The sequence below is a fragment of the Passer domesticus genome, chromosome 2 (assembly GCF_036417665.1).
Source record: "Passer domesticus isolate bPasDom1 chromosome 2, bPasDom1.hap1, whole genome shotgun sequence".
Taxonomy (NCBI): Eukaryota; Metazoa; Chordata; class Aves; order Passeriformes; family Passeridae; genus Passer; species Passer domesticus.
The window spans coordinates 61,121,412-61,136,863 of record NC_087475.1 but is presented as its reverse complement, the minus strand read 5'-3'; the positions used below and the strand labels follow the sequence as shown (position 1 = coordinate 61,136,863).

The 15,452-nt window shown below is 40.6% G+C and overlaps 1 protein-coding gene across 7 annotated transcripts in view; it reads right to left on the bottom strand.

Annotated features, from left to right (window-relative positions):
* AKAP11 (A-kinase anchoring protein 11) overlaps window positions 1-15,405 on the bottom strand; it is a 44,096-nt gene extending 28,691 nt beyond the window's left edge. For 2 of the 7 annotated variants that reach the window (XM_064408699.1, XM_064408703.1), the window contains exons 1-3: window positions 15,217-15,405; window positions 6,709-6,816; window positions 992-1,108 (exon numbers count right to left, since the gene is read on the bottom strand). In XM_064408699.1, the coding sequence (XP_064264769.1) occupies window positions 992-1,108; window positions 6,709-6,768 (177 nt within the window). In that variant the 5' untranslated portion in view covers window positions 6,769-6,816; window positions 15,217-15,405. The remainder of the gene's footprint in view (window positions 1-991; window positions 1,109-6,708; window positions 6,817-15,216) is intronic. The other 5 variants (XM_064408696.1, XM_064408702.1, XM_064408700.1 and 2 more) reach the window with 4 other exon arrangements.
* Window positions 15,406-15,452: the final 47 nt, after the last annotated feature.

Here is a 15,452-nt window from a genome sequence, read left to right as displayed (position 1 = left end):
CGATTCTAAAGCATGATCTGCCTGATCAGATAAAGAGACAAGGTTTTGCTCACACCTCCACTGCACAGCTCTTCCTCCTTACCTTAATCTGTCATAGCTTTCATCCTTCACAAATTCAGTTTCTTGCCTGCTTCCCAAATGTCTCAACCCCTGACTTGTGTATCCATTCAGTTACACAACCTCTGGTGTTATTCAGGCAACCCTAACTCATCAATCTGCCTCTTACTACTACTTATGCAATTATCAGTCTCCCCTAACCACTTCCTCAGTTGTCTTTGCTTCACTTCTCCCTATCTCAGCTTCTCTGCATGACCTGTTCAGGTCAGCCTCTCCTTCTCTAAGCTCATTGTCAGACCTGTCAACTACCAATTAGAAGTCTTGTAAAACCCATAATACAAGGTACATGGTATACCTTGCTTTTACTTTTTTCTTTTCCCTTTGGGAAAGTTGCTGTTAGTCTTGTAACTCAAACAGTTCTAGTAATTCCTCCTACAGCTTCAAATTTACCTACATAGTCTCACATTCTGTCAGGTCTACTTCATCCAGACCTTGCCCAGCTTTCAGACCATTCATAATCACATAAAATAAGTCTAGATCTGCAATTCTTAGGCTTCAGCTTTTATCTTCAGACCTCAATCAAAGTGTTGATTGAGGACTTGAAGATACTTTGCTAGTTTGTTAGGATATCATCTGTACAACCTTAATCACAGCAGTGCTCACAAATGCAGTCCACCCAAGTCATCTATTCACACACCTAGGTTTTCTAGTTTCACAAATCCTCCGAAGCAGAGAAATGTCACCTTGAAATGTTACAGCCTTTTTAAGACTTCAGTGACTAAATTCAAGAATGACAGTAGGGGCATAGATTTTAAGGCCAGTAACTTGCAGCATTGTTCCCATTTACTATCCTGCAGCTTTCCATACTGTTTCAAGAGACATTGCTTTCTAGCATAGCCACAAAATATATAAAAGTGGGAATATTATGGCAAACCTCAATAAAATTATCTTGTTCTTCCTGATTTAAGCATTCCTCTGCTGATACATTGCATAACTCTTTCCTGCTGTGTAGCAGTGACTTCATAGACTGCAGGATACTTTCACCAAAACTCTGAAAAACAATGAAAAATATTTAAGAAAAAATGTATGTTCAGTTTCAGATACATGATCCATCCATCTATTCTCTGCTCCCCACAAGTTTTTCTATTCTGATTATTATTTCAAATTATTTTGTACATAAATCACCAGGTTTGAAGTTTAAATTTACTTCAGGACATGAAGTTGAAGCAGGTACATTTTCCTCAAGCAATACTTTTATTCCAAAATAGTTTGACATTCTGTATTAAAAAAAGGAAAGATGAGAAGACATGGAAAAAAAAAAAACAAAACAGATTAACCCAAGAAGAAATTCAAATCCCATCTATTCCTTGCATTGCAGCCTCTATATGGAACTTTTTCACCTTTTCCTTAAATAGGATGAAAAGCAATTTTAGCCAAGAAAAGTAGTGGAGGTGGCTTCAGAAGTCAGAGGGGAAGAAAACAAACAAACAAACATGCCCAAGAAAATCCACATGACACTCCTTCCCATTCCATGAAGAATATAAAACAACTGTAACTTAATCCCATGTAAATACTTCTTGTAACATTTCTTGTAATTACAGTTATGGTGACATGCAAGCACCCAAGATGGTTAAAAAAGGCTGAAGAATCCAAGACTTTATTCCAGTGTAACAAAGCACAGCAGAACAAAAGAATCAACACTATGAAGGCAAGTAAGACTATAGAACAACAAAAACTCGGCCCATAAAAAAGACAGTATCATCTGAATTGTTTTTAGGAAGTCAGCAATCTCTTCTTTTTTTTAAATTTAAAATGTTCATCTTCCCTAGCAAATTGGAAGGTTAAGAAGACAAATAAGAACATCACATGGTTAAAAATTATTAACCCAATAATTATTCTACATAAGACTGTCCTGTTAAAAATGATGTGAGAAATCAGTGCGTCCAACTTACGACAAAGCATTTCAAATTTGCCTACCTTCTCAAACAACAGCAGAAGTGCTAGATAGCCAAAGTTGGACAGAGAATGTTTTACATTTCTGGTACTCCCACAACAAAAACAATCCCTTTTTAGTAAAAAGTGATTTTACATATTAAAGTTAAATCTCAATAAGGATTTTATTTTTTCTCTGTGTAAAAAGCAGTATCAAATGCCACTATGTTGAAAGCTAAATTATTAGAACAGGGCCAGTGTCACTGTGGTTATGCTCATGGCAACACAAAATTAAGAAAGCACTTCTAGAATGAAAACGGAACTTCAGGATCTTTGAAATTGCCAAAATACTTTTCAGAATACTAGCCAACAAGGCTCAGACTGCCACGTTGACAGCCAAGGTCAAGTGACACTAAAGAAGTCAAAACAGTAATTTTTCTATAAAAGTAACAGCTGAACTATTTCATAAAGTATTTTAGGCAGTTATTGGGTCATTTGAAATACATTAATGAAGCATTTACCTAATTTCCACTTTTATCCATTCCCTTGCCCCCACATGTTTAGCTACAATTTGCTCCCACATTGTACTTTCCTAAGAATGCTATCAGTGCCTCTCTCTGATTCTCTGGATCTTCCAGATTTACAGGAGGCTGCAATACCAATTGTTGCTCAAAGACTGTTCCCCTGTAATTCCTTCATTCATCTGGTACAAAAGTAATTTGTGAAGCCAAACAAGCACGTTGAAATGTCTCATTTTCAGCTTTTATAATAATTTAATCAGTCACAACATTCAAAATAGTAATTAGGGAAAAAAAATATATTTATATGACATGCTAATTTTCTGCAAGCCAGCAGCGCTCCAGTTTGAGCACTGAAGTGATCATTGTTATTCTCTAGTTGGCTTTTCTAAAGCTGCAAACTATTACATATACCTCATTTATAAACAAGTACCTTACCCTAGTTCAACATCTGAAAGGCAGAATGGGTAACTAAGAACCAGAGCATGGTATGAGGAACTACTGAGGTGAAGGACAATTCAATATTTTGGAGAATATTACATTGAAGTGGGAGAAGAAGAAGGATTAAACAACTGGAAAAATCTCCCTAAGGTCTGGAAGGACCAGCATTCAAAACTGTATGCAGTTCTGGTGGCCCGTGGTGGCACTATGCAACTGCAGAGATAAAATATCCATAGCTAAAATGAGGAGGAGTGAAGTTGCATGTTTTTCAGATCATATTAATGAATATAAAAAAACCCTCAGAATGCAAAAATAATAACCATATGGAAACTAACAGGCACACTACATACACAGAGGAAAAAATCCCATCTATCTGGACTTCTGTAGATCACTTAAATATATGAAGCGTTAATAAAATCAGACAAAGACTATTAACTAAATTAACTAAATGAGCTGGTTTTGGAAATGAAGACTTTGCCTGGATGGAGATAGTAAAAGGAGGGTTTTGAGGGGAGTTGATGTAGGTCAGTAAGCAACAAATTTTCTTCGAAATTTATCTTTAGACTGATGTCAAGCATCATCATCATTAATAAATTTAATTAGGAAAAAAAGTAAATATGAAATAAAGACTGTTGATAATTTAAAGTAAGCAGGTGTCATCAGCTAAGAAGGAGAACAGCAAATCATACAGCAAGAACTTGCTCAGCATGACTGTTTTCAAAAACAACCATAAGAAACGAAAAGTCATGTCCTTAAAAACTAAAAGCAAGCTTTAAAATTGAATTGCAAATTCACAAGCTGGGAAATAAAATACCTTAACTGACTTCTTGATCATGGCATAGCAATGAATGAATGGTCAATATGATACTGCACTGAAAACAGCAAACGTGCATACTTCAGTGAAAGAATTGACATCAGAGTCACTGAGAAGGACATCCTGTGTAATAGCACATACAGTATTATCCACATGTAAAAAGAAGATTAACTCATAGCAAGCAGAGAAACTAGGACTATGAAGGATAATCACTGGAATGCAGAGGCTTTCATACAGAAGCAGACTAAAACCTTAGTTTACACAGTTTCCAAAAACCAAGGCTAACAGAGGACAGATCACCAATTTTAAAAAAGTAAGAAAGGTGAACATAAGCAAAGGAACAAAAATTATTCAAGCAGAAGAATAGGGATATCCATAAACAAACAGGTATAAATTTGCTTCAGCCTGAAATTTTTAAGTCTTAGTTATTACTGCAGTGTGGTTCAAAAAGACAAAACCAGCAGTAGGTTTCGGGGGAGGTGTTTTAAAGCCCTCATTAACTGAGAGGCTATATTTAGTAAGCTTTTGATATTCTTATCATTATCAAAATTGTGCTTGTGACAGCAGAGGACTGAACCCTGAATTTCATAGAAATCCTCCTATCTAACAGATGATGACACAAGCTCTCTCACAATCCCGAACTAGGAGACAACTACATTAAAAACTAAAAATTACCAAGCTCCCAAGACTATCAGCTCAGTTTAGTTAAGGACAAAAGGTCATCTTCAATGAAAGGATGTAATTTTTTTTATAACTACTACACTTCTAACACACATCAACATATGGGCAAAAAACACCCAAGCAATCTATAAAGCTCTACTTGGTAGGCCTCTAGGGCTTAGAATTCTTTCCTCACATAAATTCTTGCCAGAAATAGTATTTCATTCACAAGCACAGATTTCAAATTTACAGAGTTTTGCCAGGGGAAACAAAAAAATACTGTCAAGGTGCTCAGACATGAACAGTGGAAATTCCTGTCACACCTCTAGCTCAGCTGAGCAATTGAAAGATTTGCATTGTTCCAGCAAATAGAGAAGTCATTACCAACAAATCCATCACAATACATTGGAGGAGACATTTGGTCTCATGAAATGTTTTATACAACAACTGCTTTCTAATATTTCAAACAACCTTTAAGATGCCACAATGTCTAGAGAAATGAAGTGCGGTGCTGGACAGTCACACTTCCTCTGCTCTTAAGTAACAAAGCAGCTCTTCCTGATTTCATCTGCCCTAAGATTTAAAGGGACTGAATATTCTGAGGTAATTTTGCAAAAATAGAAACTAAGGCTTCAAATATGCACACCATAACTGTGCACTGACTTCCAAGAGCTACTACTGCAACAATTCCTGTTAGCTGTGACAAAGGATTACGAAGAGGACAGGAATCAGACTGCAATCTTCTGTAAATCAACAGAAGGTGAAACACAGTGCAGTTCTGACTACCCAACTGCCTGGCTCTAAGAGAATGAAAGTTCCACACCATAATCTAAATAGACACCTCAGAGGTAAACATCAAGAGGAGGCAGCCACAGATCAAAGCAATGGAGTCTGGGCTGCAAGAAGATGCAGAATTCTGCAGGAAGGATTGAATTAATGTTTCTAGAACCTCACAGTCCAGAATGCTTAATAGCAATTAATGGAGCACTTCACAGCAGTAATATTTTAAGCAACTACTAGAATCAGTGAGGAATCACTGGTCACTGTCATTATTAGAGAGATGCTTCTCTAACCCTCAGGTCTAAAAACCTGGTGGGGCAGGGAGGGTGGTGTTTGTTTTGTATAGTAAATTGAAACAAAAACAAATAAAGGGCAGATGTTAAAAGTCCTTTAAAAGTAAGTTTATGTCCAGGTTAAGGATGCAAAATTACTTGACTGTAGGTGAAGATCTCTATTTGAGCTGAAGAGTCCTCATAAACCAATAAAATACAAGGTTTTATACCATGTGTCTTGAAGTGAAAGATTATCACCCATAATTACAAATTGCTTAATATATGGCAGTTAACATTCCATGTCAGGACCTGGAACAACTGCCTACCAGCCTGGCTGTCTCACAACACCTTCCCTCGGCCTTCACACAGGACATACACCACAGATACTGTTTCTTTAAAACAACAAAATCTGCTCCTGAAATAACGTAATTTTCATATGATAGGCTGCTTCCTTGCTCAGTTTCTTCTCTTACTGTTTCATCAACTTGCAAATAAAGAAGTTATTCATAGCCAAAGAAAAACCTATAAAATTACTCATCTGTGTTCAACTACCTAGAGAAATACAGTTAAATAAATAAATTTGTTCCTTCAGGATAAACAGCAACTTTCACTTTATAAAGCACTTATAGAAGTTGCAAGAAAATTTTACAAACAGTATTTATGTTCTCCAAGTTGAAGTGACAAAATTTAAAAAAATAAATAAACTTAATTTAATATTAGAAATGCCTCCTAATATCCTTTGTAAGTGTTAGATATATTTTTTCTTTCACTAAGGCACTTCCTAAATGTTCATACAAAAACAAGGATAAACCAGACAAGACACCAAGATCTAAGGATATTAGAAGTAAGCCCTAATACAGGCTTCACAGAACTCAATAAGACTATGAAGTTGTATTTTAATTTATTACATATAAACTCAAAAAATCTGCTCTAAAATAAAAGCTATATTCTAATAAACAAGGTGAATTCTAGGAAATTAATACATCACAATTTTATCACATCATCTTGAAAGACAAAAGCACCCTTTCCTTAAATGATGCTATCTCTCAGTTCAATTACCCTAAATATACCACAATGCAAAGCAAAAGCAATTTGTCCCCTTGAAACATCAAACAACCAAAATTAAAATATATTAAACCCTGCCCCACAAAAACCCCAAATAAACCAGTTCATTTGCTTCATTATTAGATTGAAAAACTCAGAAATACTTTTTTATTTAAATACAAATAATTACCTTTTCAACAGATATTCTTGATTTCATGCGATTGCCCTGAGCCCTGGTGCACATGTCCATGATCTTACCAATCTTGGTATTCGATAAAAGATGTCAGCTCAAAAGTGCCTGCAAAAAACATTTATATTTGATTACTTTATATTTATCCATTTAAATGGATAAATATAAATGCAAGTAGAAAAATGCAAGTAGACAAAACAAGAACCAATAAAAAAAATTGAAAAGCATTTAAAGATTAAACAGCACACCATCCGTACTGACAGCTGCCTTCAAAAAAGTACTGCCTTAATGACCTTCATGAAATGCAGAACACAGACACTTAGCAGTGAGTTTCACTGTTTTCCTTTAACTAGGATTTCAAGGCTGCATTGGGGGTGGGGAGGAACATGACATTAAATTTTGATACACTGTCGCTCATATGCTGGAAGGTTTTTCACTGGATTCCTATACAAGACAACGCACTGCAACCACCCTTTAACAATCCTGGAAGGCAAATGCACAACTCCCCCACCATGGCAGCCAACATGTCTGTCCCCCTGAGGAACATGGCTAACATGGATCATCACTCTAGTTCCATGGTTCTGCTCTGAGCAGCCCAGGCTCTGCTGGCAAAACGCAACAGACCACACGCATTTACCAGCACTCTCAACTGAGTAGGTCACAAGAGTTTCTGCTTGACTCAGCTGCCCTTATTTATCCTAAGTCTAATTCTAGCAACAAGAAGATAAAAAAACAGCAATGAAGGTATTTTTTCAAATTTCCTTCTTTAACCAGCAACAATGGATACAGTTTGTTTCATTCATCTTTGCATCCACCAAAATAGGCAATAAATACAGAGTGTTAAAGACAGAAAGCATGTGGTGAACTTTTAAGTTCTATGGAAACTAATACTTTATCTTTTCTCATGGTCACACACTTTAATCAGGAAAAAGAACTCCTAGGCTATATAAAATAAACAAGGCAAGGAGCAAGTGCATGTAAAAATGACTGCAAAGATAAAGAAAATAAACACCCCGACATCAGAGTATGGGTCTTCACACAACTGACCAGACTGGTTTTGCCAATCTCACCTCAAGCACATATTTAATTTTTATATGGGAAATAAAGTTTTATATGGGTTTGCTCTTGAGCATAAGTCATTTAAATAAGAAGATCAGTAGTGTCATGAAGTAACTACCTTTCTCCACCCCAGCACCTCTAAAAGTAAAACTTCTTCAAGAATAAAATAGCAAGAGATTATGAAACTTTTAAAGAATACAACAGCAAGAGATTATTATTAGGTACATCTGTACACCTGAGAGTATTATTATTAGGTAAAATGTGAATACATTTCACTTTGATTTCTGCTTTCCTTCACAAAGAACTTGCTAGAATCTTAGAAAAGAAATTACACTTAGGTAAATAAACTGCAACACATTCATCTCTAGAGCACAGCTTCTCTCAGCTGAATGTTTAATGCTTGGAAAATTCACACAATTACATGAAGCAGCCAGGTGCATGATCCACAGATTACAGATACAATATATAAGTATAATAAATACAAATAAAAAATTAATTTCACAGTAAACTATGGATAGAAGACTAAACACAACAATGATTCTCCTAAAACTCACGTGTTTAAAATAAAAAAATAAAAAAAAATACAACAATATCAGGCAATAAAAAAGATATCCACTTCACCTGTCCGTACTGTTCTATGTTAAATGGCTGGTCCAGTAAAAATCCAAAGCATATTGAGGAAATACTCTTAGACACTCCCTGTCCTAAGAAAAAGCTATCTACAGTAAAAGTTGGGTTTTCGCACAGACACTTCAGCTGTACATTTTTGGATGGATCCCTCCTTGCAGCAATTTTAACAAAGCCCAACATTGCACGCTACAGAGATGACCTTCTAACCTTGTTGGGTGCTGCCGTGTTTACTCAGGTACAGCAGTTCATAGTTACACTGTAAACTGCCTTCAGGTTAAGCATTTTCCTCTGTCATCTGCTACTAAACTCTGGAGACCTGAACATCAACCTGTAGGGTCCCCTACCTACAAAACAAACAGACTTGTAAATCACAGTATGAACACTGAAAAATCCTGGACAAAAACCATACAGGTTTATCACTATAACACAACAATGTTTTATCTTCTCTGCATCCTGTCCTTCAGTACTTGAATAATACAGGTCCTAATAGATACACTGATATTATAGTACCTACAGCATCTCTGCTCTCTGTCACACATTTCAGAGAAATCTGAAGGGTCCCACTTGTCCAACAATGCAGCAAAACCTGAAGGGTTTTGGTTTTTTTAATATGTAAAATTATTATCCATTTTCAATACAGCAATGATTCAATCATGTGAGAAATACACAAACATTAACACTAACTAAAAAGGAAGTGAAAGCACTGACAATAAAACAGCCTGGAAGTAGCTCATTTGTATAAATAAAACCTACCATTTAAAATTGCCTTTACTTCTGGATATTGTTAAATTTAATTTCCTCCTATTGTTAACTCAAAAAAGGGAATCAATGGCAGAAGCAACAGATACAAGAGCAACAGGACTTTCCTGGTACTGAGTAACTATTGTCAGACATCATAAAAAAGGGGAAAAATTGATCACACAACTAATTACTGAACACCCACACCATCTTTACCTTTTTAGCAAGTTGCATCACCTTAAATGCACACAGCATGGGCAATACACAAGAGGAGTCAGAAGCCTCTGCCCTGCTAGGAAGCTACAACTTAGCTGCCATTACTGAAACTTGAAGGGAAAAATCCCACAGCTGGAGTGTGGCTGTGGATGGCTACAGGCTGCTAAGAAAGAAGGGACAAGCTAGGAAGGAGTGGCTGAATGTTGCTCTCCACAACAAGAAATGGATAGAGTGTGAAGGGCCGTCTCTGAAGAACAGCCACGAGCAGACTGAAAGCATATTGGCAAAGAAACAAAACAAGCTATCAAGTCAACGTGGTGGTTGATCCAGGGAAGCCTGTTGAGGAAGCCTTGCTGCAGCTACAAGAGGCATCATGTTCACAAGGTCTTGTTCTGCTGGAGGCCTTCAACCACCCCAAAATTTACTGAAAAAGCAGCACAGGAAGCTATTTTAAGAGGAGACTCCTGGAAAACATGGAGGACAGCTTCCTAAGCCACATAATAAGACAATCCTGACCAGAAGGGATGCAACACTGGACATGTTAGTCACCAACCTAAGTGACCTCATCAGTGGTAACAAGACTGGTGAAAGCCTGGGCCATAGGAGTCACACATTGGTGGTGTTTGCAGCCATGAGGGACATGGAACAGGCAAAGAGAATCCTAAGGATCCTAAATTTTGGAAGAGCACACTTCTGGCTGTTCAAGGAGCTAAATCCATAGGCTCCTCTGGGACATTTTTCTCAGACATGGGAGCAGGACAGAACTGGCAGATCTTTAAGGACACTTTCCATAAAGCCCAAGAGATATCAATCCCTGGGTGTAAGAAACCAGGAAAGGAAGGCATGGGACTGGCATTGCTGAGTTGAGACCAAACTAAGAGCAGCTGAGCTCAAACTTAAGAGCAGCTGAGCTCAAACTACAGGGCAAGTAGGAGATAAACAGGCAGTGGAACCAGCAACAGGTATTCTGGGAAGAGTACAAAAACAATGCCTAGTTTTGCAGGGATAAGGTTAGAAGGCCAAGGTGAGGCTGAAGCTGAACTTGGCAAGGGATGCAAAGAATAAGAAGGGCTTCTACAGGTATGTCCGAGAGAAATGGAAGGTCAAAGAAAATGCACTCCCACCAACGAACACAACCAGCAAACTAGTAACAACAGATAAGATGGCTGAAGCACTCAACAAACTTTTTTGCCTCAGTCTTCACTGGCAACCCTTCTTCCCACACCTCTCCAGAGGATGGACTGGAGGAGCAAAGAGAAGATCAGATTTACAATCACCTGAGGAACCAGAATGTACGTAAGTCTGTATGACTTGTGGAGACACATCCCAGAGTTCTGAGAGAATTGGCTGATGTAGTTACCAAGTCACTCCATTATACATTATATCTGAAAAGTCATGGCAATCAGGTTGCTGGAAAATGGGAAACACTGTACCCACCTTGACGAAGGGTAGAAAGGCAGATCCTGGGAACTACTGACCTGTTAGTCTCACCTCTGATCTTCTCTGTGGCTGAGAAGATCATGGAACAGATGCTCCTAGAAGCTGTACTAAGACACATGGAGACAGGGAGGTGACTCAGGACAGCCAGCACAGTGTCACCAAGGGCAAGTCCTGCCTGACTAGCCCGGTGGCCTCTTGTGATGGGGTGAGTGCTTCAGGGGGCAAAGAAAGAGCTACAGATGTCCTCTATCTGGACATCTATAAGGCTTTCGACACAAACCTCCATCCTTCTCTCCAAATTGGAGAGATATGGATTTGATGGGTGGAATGTTCAGTGGATAAGAAGCTGGTTGGATGGAAGAAGAGAGTAGTCAACAATTCAGTGTCCAGATGGACACTGGTGACAAGCGGTGTCCTGCAGCAGTTCACAGCAGGACCAGTGTTATTTAGTATCTTCATTAATGACATGGACCAAGTGAATCAAGTGCACCCGCAGCAAACGTGCAGATGACACCAAGCTGAGTGGTGCAGTTGACATGCCTGAAGGATAGGATGTATCCAGAAGGACATGGATAAGCTCCAGCAGTGGATCCATATGAAAGTCATCAGGTTCAACAAGACCACACTCATGGTCGTGAACCTGGGTTGGGAAAATTTCCAGTGTCAATAAAAGCTGTGGAATGAACTGATTAAGAGCAGCCCTGAGAAGAATGACTTGGGGGTGGTGGTGGACAAGAAGATGGACATGACCCAGCAATGTGCGAGTGCAACCCAAAAATCCAACCACGTCCTGGGCTGCAGGAGTAGCCAGCAGGGTGATGCTCTGCTCTGGTGAAACCCCTCCTGCAGTCCTGCATCCAGCTCTGGGGTCCTCAGCACAGGAAACACATGGACCTGCTGGAGCAGGTCCAAAGCAGGGTCACAAAAATGATCAGAGAGATGGAGCACCTCTGCTACGAAGACAGGATGGGAGCGTGGGAGCTGTTCAGCCTAGAGAAGGCTCTGGGAAGAGCTTTCAATGTCTTTCAGTGTTTAAAAAGGCGTTATAAGAATGACAGGGATGAACTTTTTACCTGCACCTGTTGTAACAGAACAAGGAGGAATGGCTTTAGACTAGAAGAGGGTAGGTTTAGATGAGATATAAGAAATCTACACTGAAGGTGGTGAGGCACTGACAAGGCTGTCCAGACCTTGTAGGTGCCCCATCCCTGGAAACATTCAAGGTCAGGCTGGGCAGAGCTCTGAGCAACCTGATCCAGCTGTAGATGTCCCTGCTCTCTGCAGGGTAATTGGACAAGATGGGCTTTAAAGGTCCCTTCTAGCCCAAAGAACTCTATAAATTTATAAACCCATTTTTCCAGTGATTTGCTGAGCATCTAATAAGCATTTCGCTAGCTTTTCCATATGCAGGTATCCTTGTTTGAATATATGTAAGGAGCAAAAGTAAATAATCGGCTTAAGGGAATCCAACAGGAAATTTGCCATGGATTTAATCTCTTTGTGTAAGTCTATCCCATGCCTAAATTTACTTTATGTCAGTGTATATTGACAAACCTTAGCTGGCAGAAAAGAAGAAACTTTATCTTTTTTCTGTAAATGTGCTGAGTAAATCTTTTCAATTGCTACAGAGGCAAATGTGGACATGTGCACACCTATGTTAACCACATATAGGTTATGACAAATTTGAATAATAAATTTAAAATATATGTAATATGGCCTTATTAAAATTAAATTTAAAATAAAAGGATCTAGGCAATGGCAATAGTATATCTATATTATGTTTTAAAAAGGAGGTGGTTTTAGTACTACTAGAGCAAAAATAGACATCTTTCTTTTAAAGAAAAAGTACTTTTTGTTTTTGTCTTCAGCACATGGCCCTGATTCAGCCTAGAGAACTCTGATGATGATTTGCAAAAACCCAGGCTCAATGAAACACTTAGCTTTGAATGATCAGTTCCAAATATGAAATTTAAAAATACCTTAAGAACAACAATCTTTTAGAATGATAAAATCATCAACGTTGGGAGAGGCCTGCATGATTATCTAGCCCAACCAACCATTTCCTCTGGTCCTCTCACTGCAGGCATGGCAGAAGAGACTGGCCCCCACCCCACGACACCCTTGTTTCAGGTGGTTATATAGAGTGATGAGATCTCCCCCACGCCCCCTCTTCTCCAGGCTAAGCACCCTGAGACACTCCTCACAAGATGTGCTACACCTTTCATGAGCCTTGTTGCCCTTCTCTAGATGTACTCCAGCATCTCAATGTCCTTCTGGAAGTGAGGGGCCCAAAGCCAAACACAGGACGCAAGGTGTGGCCTTACCAGTGCCAAGTACAGGGGGACAATCCCTGCCCCGCTCCTGCTGGCCACACTATTGCTGTTACAGGCCAGGATGCCATTGGCCTTCTTGGCCACCTGGGAACACCCTGGCTCATGTTCTGCTGCTGTCAGCCAGAACACTCAAATCCCTTTCTACCAAACAGTTTTACAGCCACTCCTCCCCCAGCCTGCAGCACGGAGTGGGGTTGCTGTGACCCAAGTGCAAGACCCGGCACTCAGCCTTGTTGAACCTCAGCCCACTGATCCAGCCTGTCCAGTCTCCATGTAGAGCCCTCCTACTCTCAATCAGATCAACGCTCCCATCCAACTTGGTGCTGTTGGCAAATTTACGGAGGGTGCACCCAATCCCCATGTCCAGATCACCAGTAAAGGTGTTAAACAGGACTTGCCCCAGAACAGACCCTGGGGACACCGCTAGTGACCGGCCTCCAGCAGGCTTTAGCTCCATTCACCACCACCCTCTGGGCCCAGACACCCAGCCAGTTTTTATCCACAGAGGAGTACTCCCATCCAAGCCGTGAGCAGCCAGGTTTTCTAGCAGGATGCTGTGGGAGATGGTGTCAAATGCTTTACTGAAGTCAAGACAGACACCATCCAGAGCCTTTCCCTCATCTAAGCAGGTCACTTTGTCATAGAAGGAGATCAGACTGGTCAAGCAGAACCTTCCTTTTGTAAATGCAGATTGGTTGGGCCCAATTCCCCAGCTGTCCTGCATATATATATTTATACAACCTTACCAAACAACCGCTATTAAAAACCAAATTAAGCAAAACTACATTGACAAGGAGGCAGAATAGTCTAATGGATCCTTCTCTATTTCTCATTTCTAATGATTTATCAGCTTCACTGATCAGGTCAGCAGTCTTGAAAAAGTCCAGGTATGAAACACAATTTGTCTTAACCACAGCCACCCACACAAGCAAAACACATCAAAAGCAAGCAAAATACATCATTTATGGTAAGCAATAATGGCAGGCTGGGTCCTCTTTTTCTTGCTTGGTTTAATTCTCTTATATTGTATTTCTGTCACACAGAAGCAGCAATTTCAAAAGAATCAATCATTTTCTACGTCATTACTGGCTAGTCATCACCCACAGCTTCCTCCCAGTCCCAGGTCTCGACTCTCAAACACTTCCTGGGAAAAAAATGTTACTTGATGTACTAGGGATATCCATTGGCCTGGATTTTGTGGCTTATGCAATCAACTTTAAGTTTCTGTACTTCAGTCTGTTGACTATTTTGTACATAACAGAACTACACCAAGTAAGGTGGGGCTGTTATTTTCTAATAGCTGCAGCACTTTCTCAAGAAAACTTATTCCCACCTAGAGAAAATTTCACCAGAGAATACCTTGTTTAGTTCTCAAGGATTAATTAAATATAGGTGGTATCTACCACTGAAGTCTAACTGTATGATTCTGAAATAATCTTGCAAAACATAAATCCAAGTACGACTCTTCTCAAGTGTAACCCGGACAAATTTCAAGCGTTCTTACCATTTATTTCAGTGTCACTGATCTTTTCCAGATAAAATATAAGTGGGATTTTTTTCCTCCCTATCTCACTCCGGCAATACATCAGAGAGGAGAAAGCTGAATCTTAAAACACAGTTCGGATCCACAATTCACCCTTTTTTTTCCCTTTTGCATACTGGATTTCTTTCGGAAACCAGACAAAAGTACTTCGGTTGCAATAAGAGAGCCAAAGCAAGCCCCTCGAAAGAGCCAAGAAAGCAAAGGAGGAACGCTCCTTGTTCCTCCTCCCTTGAGGGAGCAGAGGAACTGGGAGGAGGACGTGCGGCGGGAGGCAGGCAGGGCGAGGAGACACTTCTACAGCGAAATGCTGAGAACAGGCTGAGCTCACTGAGCCCCGACCACAACCCAAACAACGCAGCAGGAACACAAACTCACGGAGCCGCCGCGCACCAGCACCAGCAGTCAGTCAGTCAGTCAGTCAGTCGGTCGGTCAGTCCGCACGGGAGCCCGCGGAGGGGCAGGCCAGCCCCAGGGGGCACCGGGGGGCCCTGCGATCGCCCACCCCGCCCGCCCGCTCCCGGAGCCCAGCGCTGCGCTCCCGCTGCTCACCCCGCGCTGCGGTCCGGGGGCCCGGCCGCGCCCCTGGCCCGCTCCAGGAGACTGCTGGGGCCCGCGGGAGCTCGCCGCCCCAGGGGATTCTTCCCTGGGAAGGGCGGCGGAGGATGCGCTTCCCCGGGAGCCCCCGGGCGACCTGTGGCAGCGAGCCCCAGCTGACAGGCCGGCGGCGCCCCGCCCTGCGCCCGGGCTCCCCGGCAGGGCGGCCCGCGGGGGAGCGGCCGCAGGGG